The sequence below is a fragment of the Gracilinanus agilis genome, chromosome 1, assembly GCF_016433145.1.
Source record: "Gracilinanus agilis isolate LMUSP501 chromosome 1, AgileGrace, whole genome shotgun sequence".
NCBI lineage: Eukaryota > Metazoa > Chordata > Mammalia > Didelphimorphia > Didelphidae > Gracilinanus > Gracilinanus agilis.
In genome coordinates, this window is record NC_058130.1 from 19,548,493 (window position 1) to 19,566,700 (window position 18,208).

The 18,208-nt window shown below is 38.1% G+C and overlaps 1 protein-coding gene and 1 pseudogene across 1 annotated transcript in view; both read right to left on the bottom strand.

Annotated features, from left to right (window-relative positions):
* Positions 1-1,681: 1,681 nt before the first annotated feature.
* Positions 1,682-3,457, bottom strand: LOC123246849 (annotated as a pseudogene).
* Positions 3,458-6,170: 2,713 nt separating this feature from the next.
* Positions 6,171-18,208, bottom strand: part of LOC123230659 (probable C-mannosyltransferase DPY19L1) — a 210,899-nt gene continuing 198,861 nt past the window's right edge. Inside the window, exons 21-22 of the mRNA XM_044656798.1 lie at positions 17,074-17,199; positions 6,171-6,321 (exon numbers count right to left, since the gene is read on the bottom strand). Coding sequence (XP_044512733.1) covers positions 6,171-6,321; positions 17,074-17,199 — 277 coding nt within the window. The remainder of the gene's footprint in view (positions 6,322-17,073; positions 17,200-18,208) is intronic.

The following is an 18,208-nucleotide window of genomic DNA, read 5'->3' on the forward strand; positions in this document are numbered from 1 at the left end:
CCTGTGACCCTGGGCAAGTCACTTGACCCCCATTGCCCACCCTTACCACTCTTCTGCCTTGGAGCCAACACGCAGAAGTTAAGGGTTAATATATATATATATATTGTTATGATTAAAAATGATGAAGGCCGAAATCAAAAGGGAGAATAGTATTTTAATAAAAGCCATGCTCGACGGGCAGCTGGGTAGCTCAGTGGAGTGAGAGTCAGGCCTAGAGACAGGAGGTCCTAGGTTCAAATTCGGCCTCAGGCACTTCCCAGCTGTGTGACCCTGGGCAAGTCACTTGACCCCCATGGCCCACCCTTACCAATCTTCCACCTATGAGACAATACACCGAAGTACAAGGGTAAAAAAAAAAAAAAAAAAAAAAAAGAGAGAGAGAGAGAGAGAAAAAAGCCATGCTGATAGAGATAAACTGACCACGCGCCTGTAAGAAAAACCTATTCCAACCTCACCTCCGCCATTTACCTTCCTCTCTCCTCGAGCTCAGGTAACTAAAGAGGAAGCTCCAAGTCACTTCCCCCTAATTTCAAACAGTCCCTCACCTTGAATATGTCATCCAAAACCGGAAACCCATGAAACCCGTTGGACGACGGGAAATGTAGTTTTAAGGACCCCCACAGGTCCACAGAAGTTTGTCAAACACTATATTGAGGTTCAATCCTTCCAAATAGAACCCCAGGTGATTTTAACTAACACAATATATATATATATATATATAAACTGGATTTTTGTTCAAATAAATAGAGAGTTCTCTTTAAATAAAAATCTTCTCATACTCTAGCCAGTAAGAGGAAATCAAAGGAAGTTAGTGCATCCAGGGGAGAGTCACCAATCAGGTGCATGAAGCTTAAAGAGAAGAGATGAGAACTGAATTGGGAGTGATGACACTAAGCCACACCCCCAGGACACTTGATGTTCACCTATGGAGGAGCCCTAAGGAGGGTGGGAAAGGCTGTGCAATCTTCAGCTCTGGGCCTAGGCAGCCCACAGAGCACAGGAAGAATCCCAAGACCCTCTAAAAGCACAAGTTAGGAATACAAGGGAGCAAAGCCAAGCAACCATTTATATGTTTTCTCCCCAGCTGAGCAGGCTTCCCTTTTTCTCCCTCCCCCACCCAACCCCCAATCCACCCTGGGTATCACAGGCTCATGATCAAAAACCATAACAAAGTGGTGGGGATATGAAAAACCAGGGAAGTCTGAACAGGTGTGATACCCCAAAGGGAGAGGAATGGAAAAGATGGGACTCTTGAGGGCTAGCCACTGCCCAATCTCATGGTCACACTGGAAACTCGGACTGGGCTTCGAGGCTGGAGAGAGGTGATGGAATGTGGATCGGAACTGGAAGGGGACCTTTGGACCATGAGTTCAAGCTAACTTCCCAGGGTTGGGAGATCGATAACTCTGCTGATCTGAGCTGGGAGGAGCCACAAGTATAGTTCAAAATGAGTGAAAAATTAAAAAATAAAGAGTTCTGGGGAGAAGATGAGAAGCTGGACAGAAACCATCCCTCCTTTATGGAATGCTGTGTTAATGCAATAAGAGTAAGTTGGAAATGGCGACTCCAGTGGAAAGTCCCATTGATGAAGGTGGAGGAGAGGTATCAGTGTCTCTAGGCCAGCTGGAACTCTCCCAGGCTACTGTCTTTCTCTCCATGTTAGTGCTAACTACACACAGGTCTAGAGGGAAAGGTCAGGTCTGAAAAGAGCCTCTCCACCAAATCCAAACAGCTCTGGGGGAATAAGGGACCAGGTGAGTGATGAGGAGACTGGAGTTTTCTTGTCCTCTGGGGGCTAGTATGGAGGTGGTGGGGGCTGGTGCCTAGGCAGGTAGATATTATGGGGATGAACAGGGTTATAGTAGGTGCTGGCAGAAGCTTTGGCAACTTTTGCTTCAGCTGCAGGAAGAGATGGTACATCAGGCCACTTGTAACAGGTGGCTCCATGGGCCTAGGATATGGAGGTGGTGGGGGCTGCATGTACCCAAAGCTCCATCCATCATAGGAGGTCATGGATAAAACTCAGGTGGAGGTGGAGCATGGGGATAGCTTGGAGGGTTTGGGTACTTTCCATTGGCAGCTGGCATGGGAAAAGCATAGGCTCCAATGGGCATGTAAGAATATCCGTAAGCTCCACTGGGGACTTCACCTCTGGAAGCTTGGGAGGTCACCTGCAGCATTCGCTGCCCAAACTCAATGGAACCTCCTGCTGCAAAGGTCAATTTATAAATAGCTGATCTTTCCCAGCTACCTCCTGCTCCTGCCTTCACTGTTCCCCTGATGTAATCTGCACCAAACACAGGCTGCTTGATCTCGTAGTCCTTCATTAGGTAAAATGGCATCATGAATGACTCCCCTTGGACAGAAAAATAACCCTGTAAGGAGTTAAGAGGCTGCCTTTCTTGCTTCCTTTGAAGGGATCTGTCATATGATCCATGCCACTGAAGGAGAGCTCCACTTGATCATAGATCATTAGAGTTCTATTATCTAGTATTATAGAGGACCAGCTCTATATGGTAGGGGTCCTGAGTGGCGTTTTACGGCGTCGGATTGCTAAGACAGGAAAAAGAAACTGAGAACAGCCGAATTAGAGGTTAGCCCATGCTGATCCAACGCTATGGGATTTTGGACTTTATTTTATACTGGCTTCAAACAAAGAACACAAAGAAAGAATCACAGCTGTGAAGGGGTTACAAATCATACACAATTCATTAAAGCCTAAAAAAGAGATATGGGTGCAAGGACAAGGGCCCAATTCCAACCACCAATTAGTAGGGGATAATTCTGGAAGCAGAAATAAATTTCATGGAGATGTTTACTAATTGCATTCTGCCTTGATTTACAGATCTGCACCTGGTCAGATAGTCTGGACTAAATTGTCCGGCTCCAGTCCTTATCTAAGTAATATAATTTTTAGGTTTCAGGCTTCTGAATTATCAAGGAGAGAAATTGTCAAGGAGAGGAATTGTTAACTCAGTAGCTGCTGGTCTGGTTAAGGACTCAAAGCTTTCCAATAAGAATATTGAGAAAATGTGGGGATCTAAAAATGAGTCAAAAGAGGAGCCTCAGATTTTTACCTTAGATGGTCCATTCTATCTGCATCTGACATGCAGTGCAGAAAAATCATACACAGTTTCACTTGCTGATGATTTTGTAATGGGATCCAGATAAAACATCTATTACAGACTCTGTTTCTCTAAATGACTCCTAATAGCCTCTTGGAGGGGTCAAGTTGTTTTTGGATTAATCTACCTGCTGGTACCAGAGCTTTTCAGGGCTCAGGTGACCAGGACCAAACACAAAGACTACCTCAGCCTGGATTGGTCACATAGGGAATCCAGATAACAGGCCCTAAATTTGACCCTATTTCTCCAATTGGTTCTTTACATCTAACGGCTTTCAACATAGTATTGTTGACAATCTGCTCCTCTCTCTGAGTGGTCCTATTGAGTGCCATGGCCAGGCCACCCCTCTCCTGAACCCCCACTCCCGAGCCACGGAGACTAGTGCCAGCAATTGTTCTTTCCACCTCCTGTAAGAGGGGAATTTAGATATTTAAGGTATGATGTTTGCCAGGAATCAGATTAGCTCCATTCCATATTTAAAATAGACCCAAGTCAGTATGGCTTTTATAGAAGTTTATTTACAATTAGGAAGGTAGAAGGTAGGGAAATAGAAACTCTGGTCCGGACCAACAGAGGTCCGGACCAGGTGAGAGCCTCCAGAAACACCAAGGGAGGTGAGTGAAGTCAGTCTAACTCACCCACGTGACAATTCAGAAGGAAGCCACCTGAGGTCTCAGCAGAGATCCTCCAGCACCCAAGTTCAAAGTGCCAACTGCCTTCCCAGGAAGTTACCAGCATATTTGAAAGACAGCAGCTTCCATCCCTTCCTGCATCCACCTCTAATTTCAAGCAGAGGAATGGCAGCCTCAACACTGTTTTGGACTGCCCAAAGGGCAGTCCCTTGTTCTTGATTTGTTACTTATTGTCACGTGTGGGTAAGTAATCTCCTCCCCACTAAGTTGGGTGGGATGACTATTTCTGATGGCTAGAGTCTTAACAATGAATGAGGATGAGCTAATTCCATTTACACACCCCTTAAAACCAATCAATACATGAACTGTGCAAAATAATATGTGCAATATTCCCATATATTCCCACGTCTTCAAAAATGGTATATAGGGTCCCAGGAAAGAAAGATCATTCACAGTTGGGAGAATCTGGAAGGCTTCATTGAAGAGGAAGCTTTTAACTTGGACCCTGAAGATGTTAATAGGCAGATTCAAGTAGAAAAGTCACTTCTCTCAGACCTTTTAGCATCGTTTGCCTCACTTCTACAACAAATAACAAATCCTCCACCTTTCCCTACTAACTAGTTCCTTTTCTATGTCCTTAAAACATGTCCAAGTCTCCCTGGCCTTCAAAATCCTCTGCTCAGTCTGACCATGAGCTCAGGCTCTTGCCATAAAGCTTTGCTCCATCAGTCAGGGGAAGAAGAGAAAAATGGGGACAACATATTGAAATTTCAGGCTTCTTTTTATTCAACATATATAATGCATAAAATAACTGATACAAAATCCATTTACAAATTACAGTCTTGCAAATACATCATTTCATCCTTTCCTGAATGGTAATGATTTCTTTTAAAATGTTCTTTATCTTTCAAATGCTTTGACTCATCTAGTTTTCTATGGGAAGATTATGGAAAATGTTCTTTCAAAAACTAAACACGAAGATGAGATTCCTTTCGTCCTCTGCCCTGCCATTGCACTAAAGCCAGAAGATTTGCTTTAAAATGTTAGCTAGCTAAAGTGTAGAGCTTCTTCTATGGCCCTCTTTAATATGGTGTGAGAATTCTAGCTACCCAACTTGAAGCATTCCTATACAGGGAAGCCAACAAAATATTTGTTATTCTTCCTACTTATTCATCTACAGAATTATATCTTATTACCATTAAAAGTGTTTGGGGCAGAGAATATTGTTCAAAAAGAAAAATAAGTAAGAATTAGAAGATGGGGTACATATCTACATGTAATGCAATACAATTTAACAAGCAGCTGAGGGGAATGAAAAGAGTATTTAACAATTTTATGATTTAAAGGCCTAAAGGCTGCTTAAACTAGGGTATGGGGGGGGGGGGGTTGAGTGTGTGAGGAATAGAATTATAAAGTTGTACTTCCATTGGAAATCAAATATAAATGAATACTATGAAATGAGAAGGGGAAGATATGATGTACTAACAAGCTACAGTCATAGTAAAACCACCACCTTTTTGCCACATTGAAGATGCAGAAGTTTAAGCAAAAAGAAAAAACCACTTGGTGAATTTTGTTGTTTCTTCTTTTTTCCTTTTCTGATAATTTGTGTTTCCTACCCCACCCCACCCCATTTTAGTCATGCTTCAAGTCTACTTGGGTATCAATGGGGGGAAAATACTAAGAACCTATGTATAATTTTTCATTATAAGCTATAAACTCTTCATCTTAACATCTATAACTATTCAAAGATGTTTGAAGAGATTCACTTTAATGTGAATAGTGGTGTTTGAAAAACTAACTCAAATGATGAAAACTTGTTCAAATCTATTTAAGATTCTTCTTGGTTACTTTAAAAAAAAAACCAAACTTCACAGAAATGTAGTTGCAAAAATTCAGTTCCTCCCAGAGGTAACGCACATGTGATCAGGAACAGTAATCAATCACCATGGAAATACCAAATCACATCATGCACTATTGCTGTGCTGGTCCCCTAGAGTTCGCAATGAAACATAAAATGTTTTATTTTATTTAAGAAAATCCAAAGCAATTTATTTGGTTAAAAAAGAACTTACACTCTCGATTTAGTCTTTGTTCTTTCTTAGAGAAGGCTATCCTGAAACATTTTAAGATGAATATTTGTTAAAATAGCATGTGAACATCTAACCACTCACATAAGTTTTATGTCACAAATTAGTTTTTATATAACAAAGGCTGACTCTGCAATGTGAAAAATGAATTATTTACCTTTAATCAGCATGAATTAAATGATTGAATAAAAATGTTTTCTTTCTTAAAAACACTTCCAATAGCATTTTGTGATTTTTTTCAAATGAGACCACTGCCAGGGAGCAGACCAATGACCATTGCTGACATCCATCATCCACAGGCTCTGGCTGAGTCCACACCCTCCCTAGTTCACTCTGAGGACTTTGTATATGCTATTTTGGTACATAGAGGTGAAGTAGGGCCGGCCATCCTTAATGAGGAGGCGACATAGGGAAGGTCTTTTGGCATTTTCAGGGTCTTCCGAGTCCCAGATCTCAAGCATGCTGCAACCAGGCCTAGGAGAACAGTTGTTAGATATGTGAAAGATGCACACCAAAATCTTAAAAATGCAAATGATCAATTATCTGAATGTGGCCTATTTCAGAAAAACAAAAATGTCACTTATTTTTTTTAATATCTTAACCAACATTTAATAAGTATAAGGTAGAATTTAAGCATGTTTCACTGCCAGGTACCATTTACTCAAGTGGAAATGTCCTAATGGCCATAGTAAAGGCTGAATAAAAATTGGTTTTATATGTTCTGCCACCCTCCGAAGTTGAGGCACTAAACCTGGCCACTTTTAGCAGCCTAAGACGGAAAAGTAACAATAAGGTTTTCAGTTTGCTTATGTTCCAAACACTTAACGGTACAAACTGACTGGGATGTCAACCTCTGCCGAGGAAGTAATACAGGGAGATATAGAGACTGTTTACAATTTTAAGTTTCATGAAAGCAAAAATAGTTTTTTGTTCTCATATAAACATCCAAATCCCTTGACTTCTCCGTTCTTTCCCCTGCCTGTTGGGGAAATCAACTCATCTGTATTCTCCCCCCTTAACTCAAGTAACCTGACCCTGCGTGCTATCAAAGATCTCACCTGGTCCAAGCCTTAGCGTTCAATTGGTCTCAGTATCTGCTGCTTTCATGGCTACTTACCTGCTGTTGAATGATGCTGGGAAAAATCAGGAAACCATGTTGACTGAGTCTATGACAAATTTAGGTTAAATAATCTGACTCTCACTGCAGTAGGACAACTCTTTTACATCTTGCTTGGTGACTTCCTGTCCCACCCACCACCACAGTTTTTCCAGACTCTTCTCAAACCTCTCATACTTCTCCTGGTCCCATCTTCTCAGCTAAGAGGTCATTTCATGGAAAAGCTGTATTGGAAATTTCCATATTTCATGGGGAAAATGAGGCTATTTCTTTTTCTCTCTTTTTAAATTTAGAATATTTTGCATGGTTACCTGAGTCATGATTCCCCCCTCCCCCTCCTGTAGCTGACAAGCAGTTCCATTGGGTTATCCACGTATCATTGTTCAAAACGTATTTCTGCGTTATTCATATTTGCAGTAGAGCGATCTTGTAATGCCAAAACCCCAACCACATCCCCATCGAACCATGGTGATCGATCCTATGTTTTACTTCTGCATTTCTGCTCCCACGGTTCCTTCTCTAGATGTGGATACATTCTCTCTCCTAAGTTCCTCTGGATTGCCCTGGATCATTGCATTGTTGCTAGTAGCAAAGTTGGTTACATTTGATTGTGTTACAATGTATCCATCTCTGTGTAAGATGTTCTCCAGGTTCTGTTCCTCTGAATCACTTCCTGGAGGTCTTTCTAATTCATATGGAATTCCTCCAGTTTCATCACTCCTTTTAGCACTATTGTATTCCATCACCATCAGATACCACAATTTGTTCAGCCATTCCCCAATCGATGGACACCTCCTCATTTTCCAATTTTTTTTCCACCACAAAGAGTACAACTATAAAAATTTTTGTACAAGTCATTTTCCTTATTATCATTTTGGGGTACAAACCTAGCAGAGGTATGGCTGGGTCAAAGGGCAGGCAGTCTTAATTCCAAATTGCCTTCCAGAATGGTTGGACCAATTCACAACTCCACCAGCAGTGTATTAGTGTCCCAATTTTCCACATCGCTTCCAACATTTATCACTTTCCTTTGCTGCCATAGGCCAGTTGGTTCGGTGTGAGGTGGTACATCGAGTTGTTTTGATTTGCATTTTTCTAATCAGGAGGGATTTAGAATGCTTTTTCATGAGGTTATTGACAGTTTGGATTTCTTCTTGTGAAAACTCATTATTCATATCCCTTGACCATTTGTTGATTGGGGAATGGCTTGATGTTTTGTAAATTTGACTTAGTTCCTTATATTGGGACTTAAATTGGGAAATTAAGCCTTCGTCAGACAGAGTTTTGTTATAAAAATGTTCTCCCAGTTTGTTGCTTTCCTTCTAATTTTCGTTGCATTGGTTTTGTTTGTACAAAACCTTTTTAAATCGATATAATCAAAATCATTCATTTTACATTTTGTAATGTTCTCTGTCTCTTGCTTTGTCTTAAATTCCTTCCTTTCCCATAAATCTGACAGGTATACTATTCTAATTTCACCTAACTTATTTATAATTTCACTTTTTATATTTGTCATTTACCCATTTTGAATTTATCTTGGTTTAGTATATAAGATGTTGATTTAAACCTAATTTTTCTCATACTGTTTTCCAATTTTTCCAGCAGTTTTTGTCAAATAGTGAGTTCTTGTCCTAAAAGCTTTTGGTTTTAGGTTTTTGGGTTTATCGAACTCTAGCTTGATAAGATCATTTATCCCTATTCTATTCCATCGATCCACCGTTCTGTCTCTTAGCCAGTACCATATTGTTTTGATGACTACTACTTTCTAGTACAGTTTAAGATGTTACTACTAGGCCCCCATCCTTCACTTTTTTTTCATTATTTCCCTTGTTATTCTTGATCTTTTGTTCTTCCAAATTAACTTTGTTATAATTTTTTTCTAATTCTATAAAAAAGTTTCTTGGTAGTTTGATAGGTATGGCACTGAATAAGTAAATTAATTATGGCAGAATTGTCATTTTTATTATATTAGCTTGTCCTACCCATGAGCAATTAATGTTTTTTCCAATTATTTAGGTCTAGTTTTATTTGTGTGAGAAGTTTTTTGTAGTTGTGTTTATATAATTACTGTGTTTGTCTTGGCAGATAGATTCCTAGATATTTTATACTGTCTAGAGCAATTTTAAATGGAGTTTCTCTTTCTAACTCCTGCTGCTGAATTTTGTTGGAAACATACAGAAATGCTGATGATGATTTATATGGGTTTATGTTGTACCCTGCAACTTTGCTAACATTGTTAATTATTTCCACTAGCCTCTTAGTTGATTTTCTAGGATTCTTGAAGTAGATCATCATATCATCTGCAAAGAGTCATAGTTTAGTTTCCTCGAGTCTATTTTAATCCTTTCAATTTCTTTTTCTTCTCTAATTTGCTACTGATAGCATTTCTAATACAATATTAAATAAAAGAGATTATAATTGGCATCCTTGCTTCACTCCTGATCTTATTGGGAAGGCTTCTAACTTGTTCCCATTGCAGATGCTTGCTAATGGTTTTAAATACATACTGTTTATTATTTTGAAGAATGGCCCTTCTATTCCTATATTTCCTAATGTTTTCAATAAGAATGGGTGTTAAATTTTGTCAAAAGCTTTTTTCTGTATCTATTGAGATAATTAGGTGATTTTTGTTGGTCTGATTGATATGGCTAATTATGTAAATGGTTTTTCTAATATTAACCATCCTTACATTCCTGGGATAAATACCAACTGATCATAGTGAATAATCCTCATGATAACCTCCTGGAGTCTTTTTGCTAGTATTCTATTTAAGATTTTTGCATCTGTGTTTATTAAGGAGATTGGTCTGTAGTTTTCTTTCTCTGTTTTTGGTCTGCCTGGCTTCTGAATCAATACCATATTTTGTGTCACAAAAAGAATTTGATAAGACTCCTTTCTTTGCTTATTTTGTCATATAATTTGTATAGTATTGAAATTAATTGTTCTTTAAATGTCTGTTAGAATTTACTTGTGAATTCATCTGGCCCTGGGGATTTTTTCTTAGGAAGTTCCTTGATGGCTTGTTCAATTTCTTTTTCTGAGATTGGATTATTTAATTATTCTATTTCTTTCCTCTTTCGTTAACGTAGGCAATTTATAGTTTTGTAAATATTCACCCATTTCACTTAGATTGTCATATTTATTGCCATATAATTGGGCAAAATAGTTCTTAATAATTACCTTAATTTCTTCATTAGAGGCGAGATCACTTTTCATCTTTGATACTGTTTATTTGATTCTCTTCTTCTTTTTATTAGATTAAACAGTACTTTATCTATTTTATTTGTTTTTTCAAAGTACCAGCTTCTAGACTTACTAATTCAATAGTTCTTTTATTTTCAATTTTCTTAATTTCACCTTTAATTTTTATCTGGGGATTTTAAATTTGTTTTTTTAAGTTTTAATCCCAATTCACTGATCTCTTCCCTCTTAATTTTGTTGCTGTAGGCACTCAAAAGATATAAATTTTTCCCTGAAGTACTACTACTTTGACTGTATCCTATATGTTTTTATATGTTGTCTCTTCATTGTCATTCTTTTTAATGAAGTACATAATTATTTCTATGATTTTTGATCCACCAATTTTGAAGAATTAGATTAGTTTCCAATTAATTTTAAATTTGCCTTTCCATGGACCCTTGTTAATTATGATTTTTATCACATTATGATCTGAAAAAGTTGCATTTATTATTTCTACTTTTCTGCATTTGTTTGCAATATTTCTATGCCCTAGTACATGGTCAGTCTTTGTATAGGTACCATGTATTGCTGAGAAGAAGGTATATTCCTTTTTATCCCTGTTCAGTTTTCCCCAGATAGCTATTAACTCTAATTTTTCTAGCATTTCATTCAGTTCCCTTACTTTCTTATTTTTTGGTTCAATTTATCTAGTTCTGAAAGGGGAAGGCTGAGATCCCCCACTAGTATGGTCTTACTATCTATTTCCTCCTTGAGCTCCTTCAATTTTTCCTTTAGAAATCTAGATGCTATACCAGTGATGGCAAACTATGGCCCTTGGGCCAGATGCAGCCCCCTGAAATGTTCTATCCAGCCCTGCAACATTATTCCTAATTTGATGAATATAATGATTAGGATACAATACAATGATACTTTGAAAGAGTTGCCTTAGAAACAGAATGACATGAGCATTTCTTTTCCTTTGCCCCCCTCTTTAAAAAGTTTGCCCATCATTGTGCTATACCATTTGGTGCACATATGTTTAGTAATGATATTACTTCATTGTTTACAGCACCCTTTAGCAAAATGTAATTTCCTTCCTTATCTCTTTTAATCAGATCAATTTCTACTTTAGCTTTGTAAGGTCTCATGATTGCTTTTCCTGTTTTTTTTTTTTTTTTTTTTTTTTACTTTGGATGATGCATAATAAATTCTGCTCTAGCCTTTTACCTTGAATCTGTGTGTGTCACCCTGCCTCAAATGTGTTTCTTGTAAACAACATAAAGTAGGATTCTAGTTTTTAATCCACTCCGCTATCCACTTCCATTTTATGGGTGAGTTCATCCCATTCACATTCAGCATTATGATTACTGTGTATTGCCCTCCATCATATTATCCCCTTTAAATCCTATTCCATTCCCTTTCTCTCTATTCCTCCTCACCAGTATTTTGCTTTTTGTCACCCCCACCACCATATCCCCTCCCTCAAATTGCTTCCCTCCTCCCTTGTTTTATTCCCCCCCATCCCCTACTTCTCTGTAGGGTAAGATAGAATTCTATACTCCAATGAGTAGGGGAAGATAGAATTTTATACCCCACTTAGTATACTTGTTTTACTCTTTCTGAGCCAATTAAGATGAAAGTAAAGTTTATGCATTGCCCACCACCACCCTTATTCTCCCCTCTCTATAATGATTTTTCACATCTCTATGTTATATAATTTACCCCATTCTATTTATATCTCCTTTCCCTTTTCTCTCAATGCAACCCTCTCTTTCAGCCCTTGATTGGTTTCTTACATATCATTCATATGCATATATATCATTCTATATCATCACATTTACATATATATCATATCATCATATATCATCATATACACCATATAATCATAATCAGCTTACTTCTCTCCACCCTCTTTCTGAGTAAATTCCTTCTATCTTCTCTACCACTAAGAGTAATTTTTGAGAATTATAGAAATCCTCTTTCCATGGAGACATATAAATATTTTGACTTTAACAAGTCCCTTAAATTTTCTCTCTTATTTACCTTTTTGGACTTCTTTTGTGTCTCATGTTTGTACTTCAAATTTGTTTAGGTCTGGATTATTCCTCAGGAATGCTTGGAAATATTCTAATTTATTGAATGTTAATTTTTCCCCCCTAAAAGAATATACTTAGTTTTGCTGGATAGGCAACTCTGGGTTGTAAACCCAAATTTTTTGCCTTCCTGAATATCATATTCTGTGGTCTTTTTATTCTTTAATGTAGAAGCAGCTAGGTCCTGTGTGATCCTGATTATAGCTCCATGATATTTAAGTGGTTTCTTTCTGGCTGTTTAAAGTATTTTTTCCTTGGCTTGGGAGTTTCTTGAATTTAGCTATCACATTCCTGGAAGTTGTCATTTGATGATTTCTTTCTGGAGGTGATCTGTGAATTCTTTCAATTTCAATTTTATTTTCTTGTTTGAGCATCTCTGGGCAGTTTTCCTTGTTAATTTCTTGTAATATGATGTTGTAGGTTTTTTCTTGATCATGGCTTTCAGGTAGTCCAATAATTCTCAAATTTTCTCTCCTAGTTCTATTTTCTATGTCATTTGTTTTAGCAATAAGATATTTCATTTTTTCCTCTCTTTTTTCATTCCTTTGATTTTGCTCATGAAATCATTAATTTATATATGGCCAATTTTGATTTTTAAGGTCTAATTTTCCTCTGTTAGTTTTTAGTTCTCCATTTTTAATTGGCCTATTTCTTCTTGTATTACTTTCATTTCTCTTTCCCACATTTCCTCTGCCTCTCTTAATTGTTTTTTTTTAAACCCTTACCTTCTGTCTTGGAGTCAATACTGTGTATTGGCTCCAAGGCAGAAGAGTGGTAAGGGTAGGCAATGGGGGTCAAGTGACTTGCCCAGGGTCACACAGCTGGGAAGTGTCTGAGGCAGGATTTGAACCTAAGACCTCCGGTCTCTAGGCCTGGCTCTCAATCCACTGAGCTACCCAGCTGCCCCCTCTCTTAATTGGTTTTTGAAGTCTTTTCTGAATTCTTCCAGAATCTGTGTCCAGTCCATACTTTTCTTTTGAACTCTGGGTGTGTTTCCTTTGCTTTCACTGTCCCCTTTTATGTCTGTACCAAGCTTGCTCTTTGTCTCCATAAAAATTCTTTAGAATTAGGTGCTTTTTTTGTTGTTTGCTCATTTTTCCTATCTAATTATTGGTTAGCTTGGGGAGGAGGGGAATGATGTGATGATCTGAGGGTTGTAAGCTCTGAGAGCTAAATCCCCCAGCTGATTCAATTGACCCTTGAGATGCCGATAGCTTAAAGACTTGCCTCAGGCTTAGGTATAAGCTTTTGATCTCACTGATCTTGATCAAGTCAGGGGCTGTGTACTTGATCCAATCAAGCACACCCATGATTGTCCTGTCATGGAGCTCTGCCCTGAGCTTTAGGCAAAAGGATCAGTACTTAGTACTATCAACCACCCCAAAGTATGTACTAAGTCCTTATTTCAGGCCCAGACTAGAATTCCCTGGGCTGGGGCTTAGGACTTCTCCATAGGTTTGAAATTTCGAGGGGTATGGGTTGGCTTGTACCACTATTTTCCCAAACAGGATTTCAGGGTCTGGATCAGTGGTTCCCAAATTTTTTTGGCCTACTGCCCCCTTTCCAGAAAAAAATATTACTTAGCCCCCTGGAAATTAATTTTTTTACATTTTAATAGCAATTAATAGGAGAGATAAATGCACCTATGGCCATTACCACCTCCCTGGATCACTGCAGCACCCACCAGGGGGCGGTAGCACCCACTTTGGGAATCACTGGTCTGGATGTTGGCTTGGGCATAGGTTCCCAAACCTCTGTCAGCAGATGTGGGGTGTGGCTTTCTCTTCCCTCCTTGCTGTTGAGATCTATTTATCATCTCTGATAATCTGATTAGGACAGTTTAGTTGATAAGGAAATAACGGGACAAGAAGATCTTTTACCTCATGCTTGCAGCTCTGGCTCCAGGAGCATGGAGTTTATTATATATATATTTCAAGACTCATTTCACACAAAAGAACCGCCCCCCTCAAAACTTTGCAGATGCACAGAAGTTATAAATTATGTCATATCAAAACACAAAAGGTCTCATTGGCTTCAGAACAGACCAAGGCCAAGGCTGAATTTTGACTGGGTTCTTATCAGAAAGCCAAGTTGGGGAATATTTTTCTCAAGGTTGAATTGCCCCTGCTAAGGTTTTGGCTTTGGCTGTAGCTGCATTCCTGGCCAAAGGGGAACAGTGTTAACCCTTTAAATGCAGATCTGCTAGGAACTTGAAGCTTTTCAATAAGGCCACAATACTTTTCAACAAGAAATCACAAGGATCACAAAAGGGGCCAAAAGAGGAGTCTCAGATTTTTTATCTATTCTCTTATTGGCTTCCCACATCTTGCTACGGCTTCTTGCTAGCTCTGTTCTCTTCTCATCCCTATGCCACAGATGCTCTTTGTCTATCTTTTGGGTTTTTCTTTTTTTGAAAATTGTTTCACTCTGTCTCCTTGTTGGTTTTTTCACTCCTGTATTTTTTTGTGGCAATATTTTAATCTTGGTCAGAGAGGATTCTCATGGTGGCATGGAGCTGCTCTAGATCACTCTGCCATCTTTGCTCTACTCTCATTAGACTCCCAATAACCAATGAGGCCATTTATTGTGAGCTCCTTCTCCCCAATTCCTCATCTCGCCTCTCTAAGATACTTTATCACTTTCTCCTCATTCATTTCATCTCAGGTGAAGAGGTAGCCCTTTTCCTTGTCAATGTGACCCCTTTAAATTCCTGAGTAATCAATTCTATCCCATTTCCCCTTCTATCATCTCTACTCACACTTATCTTCTTTGTCCACTGGCTATATCCCTCCTTTCTACAAATATACCCATGTGTCCCTGATCCTCAAAAAACCCTCACTTGTTCCAGCCATCTCTGCTAGCTCCCATCCTATATCTTTCCTGCCATTTGTGGATAAATTCCTTGAGAAGGCCATCTACGATCAAAATGGATGTCTGAGGGAAATCTTAAAGCTTAACATGTCTGATATTATCTTTTTTTCCTAACCCTCCCTTCTTCCCAACTTTTCTATTATTTGGGTGGAACCATCCTTCTAGTCACTCAAGTTCACAACTTAGATCTTATCCTCAACTCATCATCACTCTCTCCCTCCTCATTCCCTTTGGCAACAATTAGTTGCCAAGTCCTATTATTTCTATTTTCTATATCTCATATTTGGCCCCTTCTCTTCTCTGACACTACTGCCCTTGGTGTAGGCCTTCATCCCCTCACACCTGGACCATGGCAGTATCTATTAGTGGGTCTTCCTGCCTCCAGTCTCTCCTCACTCCAGTCCATCCTCCATTCAGCTATCAAATTGACCTTCCTAAAATATAGGTCTTCAATTCAATCCAAATAAACTCAGGAGTTACTCTTAATCCCTAAAAACAAAGGCAAAATCAGTCCTTTAGACTTTAAAGCCCTCCTACTGTCACTATTCCCATTTTACAGCTGAAGCAGACTGGCCCAGTTCTCTATCAACTCTGCCACCTGGCTACTTCTAAAATAAAGATAAAGTAAGCCAAATTGTCTTAGTTCCTGTGAGTCCATAAGACTAGGAATTACCTACAATTGGCTCAGTACCCTTAAGCCTTTTCTTGGCCAGTTTTCTAGCACTAAGCTTCTTATAATTTTCCAGAACTCTAAAGCTATTCAACTCTATTTCCTATTCTAAGGTATGATTCTCAATCAATGGAAGAGGGGGCTTAGGGATAACCATATTAATAATAGTTAGTATTGATACAGCACTTAAAGGTTTGCAAAGAGCTTTATAAATATTGTCTTATTTTATCCTCACAACAATCCTAAGATTGTTGGGAGCTATTATGATGCTAATTTATAGATGAGGAAATTGAGGCAGGCATTTTTAAGTGACCTGCCTATGGTCAGTCTACACAGCTAATAAGTGTCTAAGGGTAGATTGAAACTCATATCTTCTGACTCTAGACCCAGTACTCTATCTACTATAAAACTTGGAGGCCTAGGGACAGACTAAGAGTAGATGATAAGTTGTAATAAGGATCTCCTAAAGGAGAGAGACCAGACAATATAGCTCCCTTTGCCCGCTCTTCAGTACAGATCCTCTAGCCCTAATCCTCTTATATAACCCCTGGTATTTGTTCCTAGAAGTCTGATGGTTATGGCTTTAGGAAGTTACATGAAAGGTAGGCCTCTGCAAATACAGGCAATTTATCTTCATATTTTATATTCTTTGAAAACAAATTAGTAATATGTAACTTTAATTGACTATTTTTCCTCTTATATAAATGAAGTACACTCTGCATATTATATTCTGGATCTTTACTTTAAAAAGTCAATTACCCACAAAGGGAAATAAATCTTCTTGGCTTAAGGATTTTGGTAGATGGCGTTCAGGGACCTTTAAAGCTGAGGCTATGAACCTCAGTTTTTGGGCAGAAAATTTCAGAATGGTCTAAGTCTATCTTCTTTCTCTAGAATCTACAGGCACCACAGAAGTAGCAAATTGCCTGGAATTCTTTGTATTAATTAAGGACATTTTCCCACTATAACCTGCTCAGACCTGGAATAACAGCACGTCCTTTCATTTCACCTTCATGTGAACCCTTCCTTCTTATGAATCATAATCTTAGGTATAAAAAGGAGGGGAAAAGTTAGGTTACTAAAAATGTAGATAATACATCTGGAAACTGGATCTACTTACATGATGTCTGATATTAATCTAGTCATGTAAATGGATTGTGTTCAACTAAAAATAATTAGGAGTAATAGTGTCACAATTAATTTAATGTGGAATAGTAACTTCCAAAGAACTAAATATCAAACTCTGTCAACATGAAAATTAATTATTCAGGAAAGAGATGGCACTGAATACTCACTTGGTCCTTACAACGCACCACGCCTCTTCCAAAATGTAATAATTCACATGCAACTGCACTAGTTTATCTCTTAGTTCTTGAGCTGTTTTTCGACTATAGGCAGAGTAAACTATCTTTGTTCTGGCCCTATTATGAAACAGGTTAAAAGACTTCAGTTGAATGACAAAAATGAAATAAAGGAACACAAGTAAGTTTTCAGTGCTTTAAAGAGTTAATTGTTTAATGTGAATAGCAGGACATCTCCAATGGAACATGCCACGTTGGCTAGGAGCTATTCAACATAATCTCAATGAATGGCTTAAAGGCAACAAAGAACTAGCTCCTCAGCTTCTCCATAGCCTGATCTATCCTACTCTGACTGCTAAATTTCATCCTGGAATCTCTACTGTAAGAAATCCCCATGTTAGCCACACTCACTTCTCACTTAATTCAGCTCAAGGGTCTGATGAATTTTGCTCCACCCTAAACTTTATATATGCCACTGAAACAGAAGCTCCTTGGAAGTAAGGCCCAACTTCTCTTTCTTCATATTTGCATCCCAGAGCTTTAGCAGAGGACTTGGCACAGAGTAAATACTTTACCTACTCTAATCTAATTACTTATGAGAGGGGAATAGTGCCATATAGAATTAAAATAGAGTTAATATCTGAATTTGGAGTATACTATACAATCAATTATTATCTAGAAAGCTATTTTTTTAACCTTACTAAAATCATTACATATTAAACCTGTCCCTATTCATTTTCCAAAAAAAAATTTTTTTAGGGAGAATATAAAGGTAAAGCCTATGGAAAATGAAACAATTAAAAATAATAGCTAAACAAAAATCAACAAATTTACTGAACGACCAGTATGAATAGACTACTATAGCTGAGCATGTTTTTAGCTTTATGCCTTCTGGCAACTATGGAAAGGGGAAAATATATTGGGTCATGAGGCTGATATTATCTGATAAAAACAACCTTAAGTTAATCTAGAGAAACACTTATTTGTCAGCAAATTCTAGAATTACTTAGACAAGTGGGTTCTGATATAAAGAACACTAATTAACATGATGGTAAATGTTTTTAACATTTTTATTTTGTGAAAGATAGAAAAATACTCTTTGAATCTACATTTTTTTATTGTATTGAAT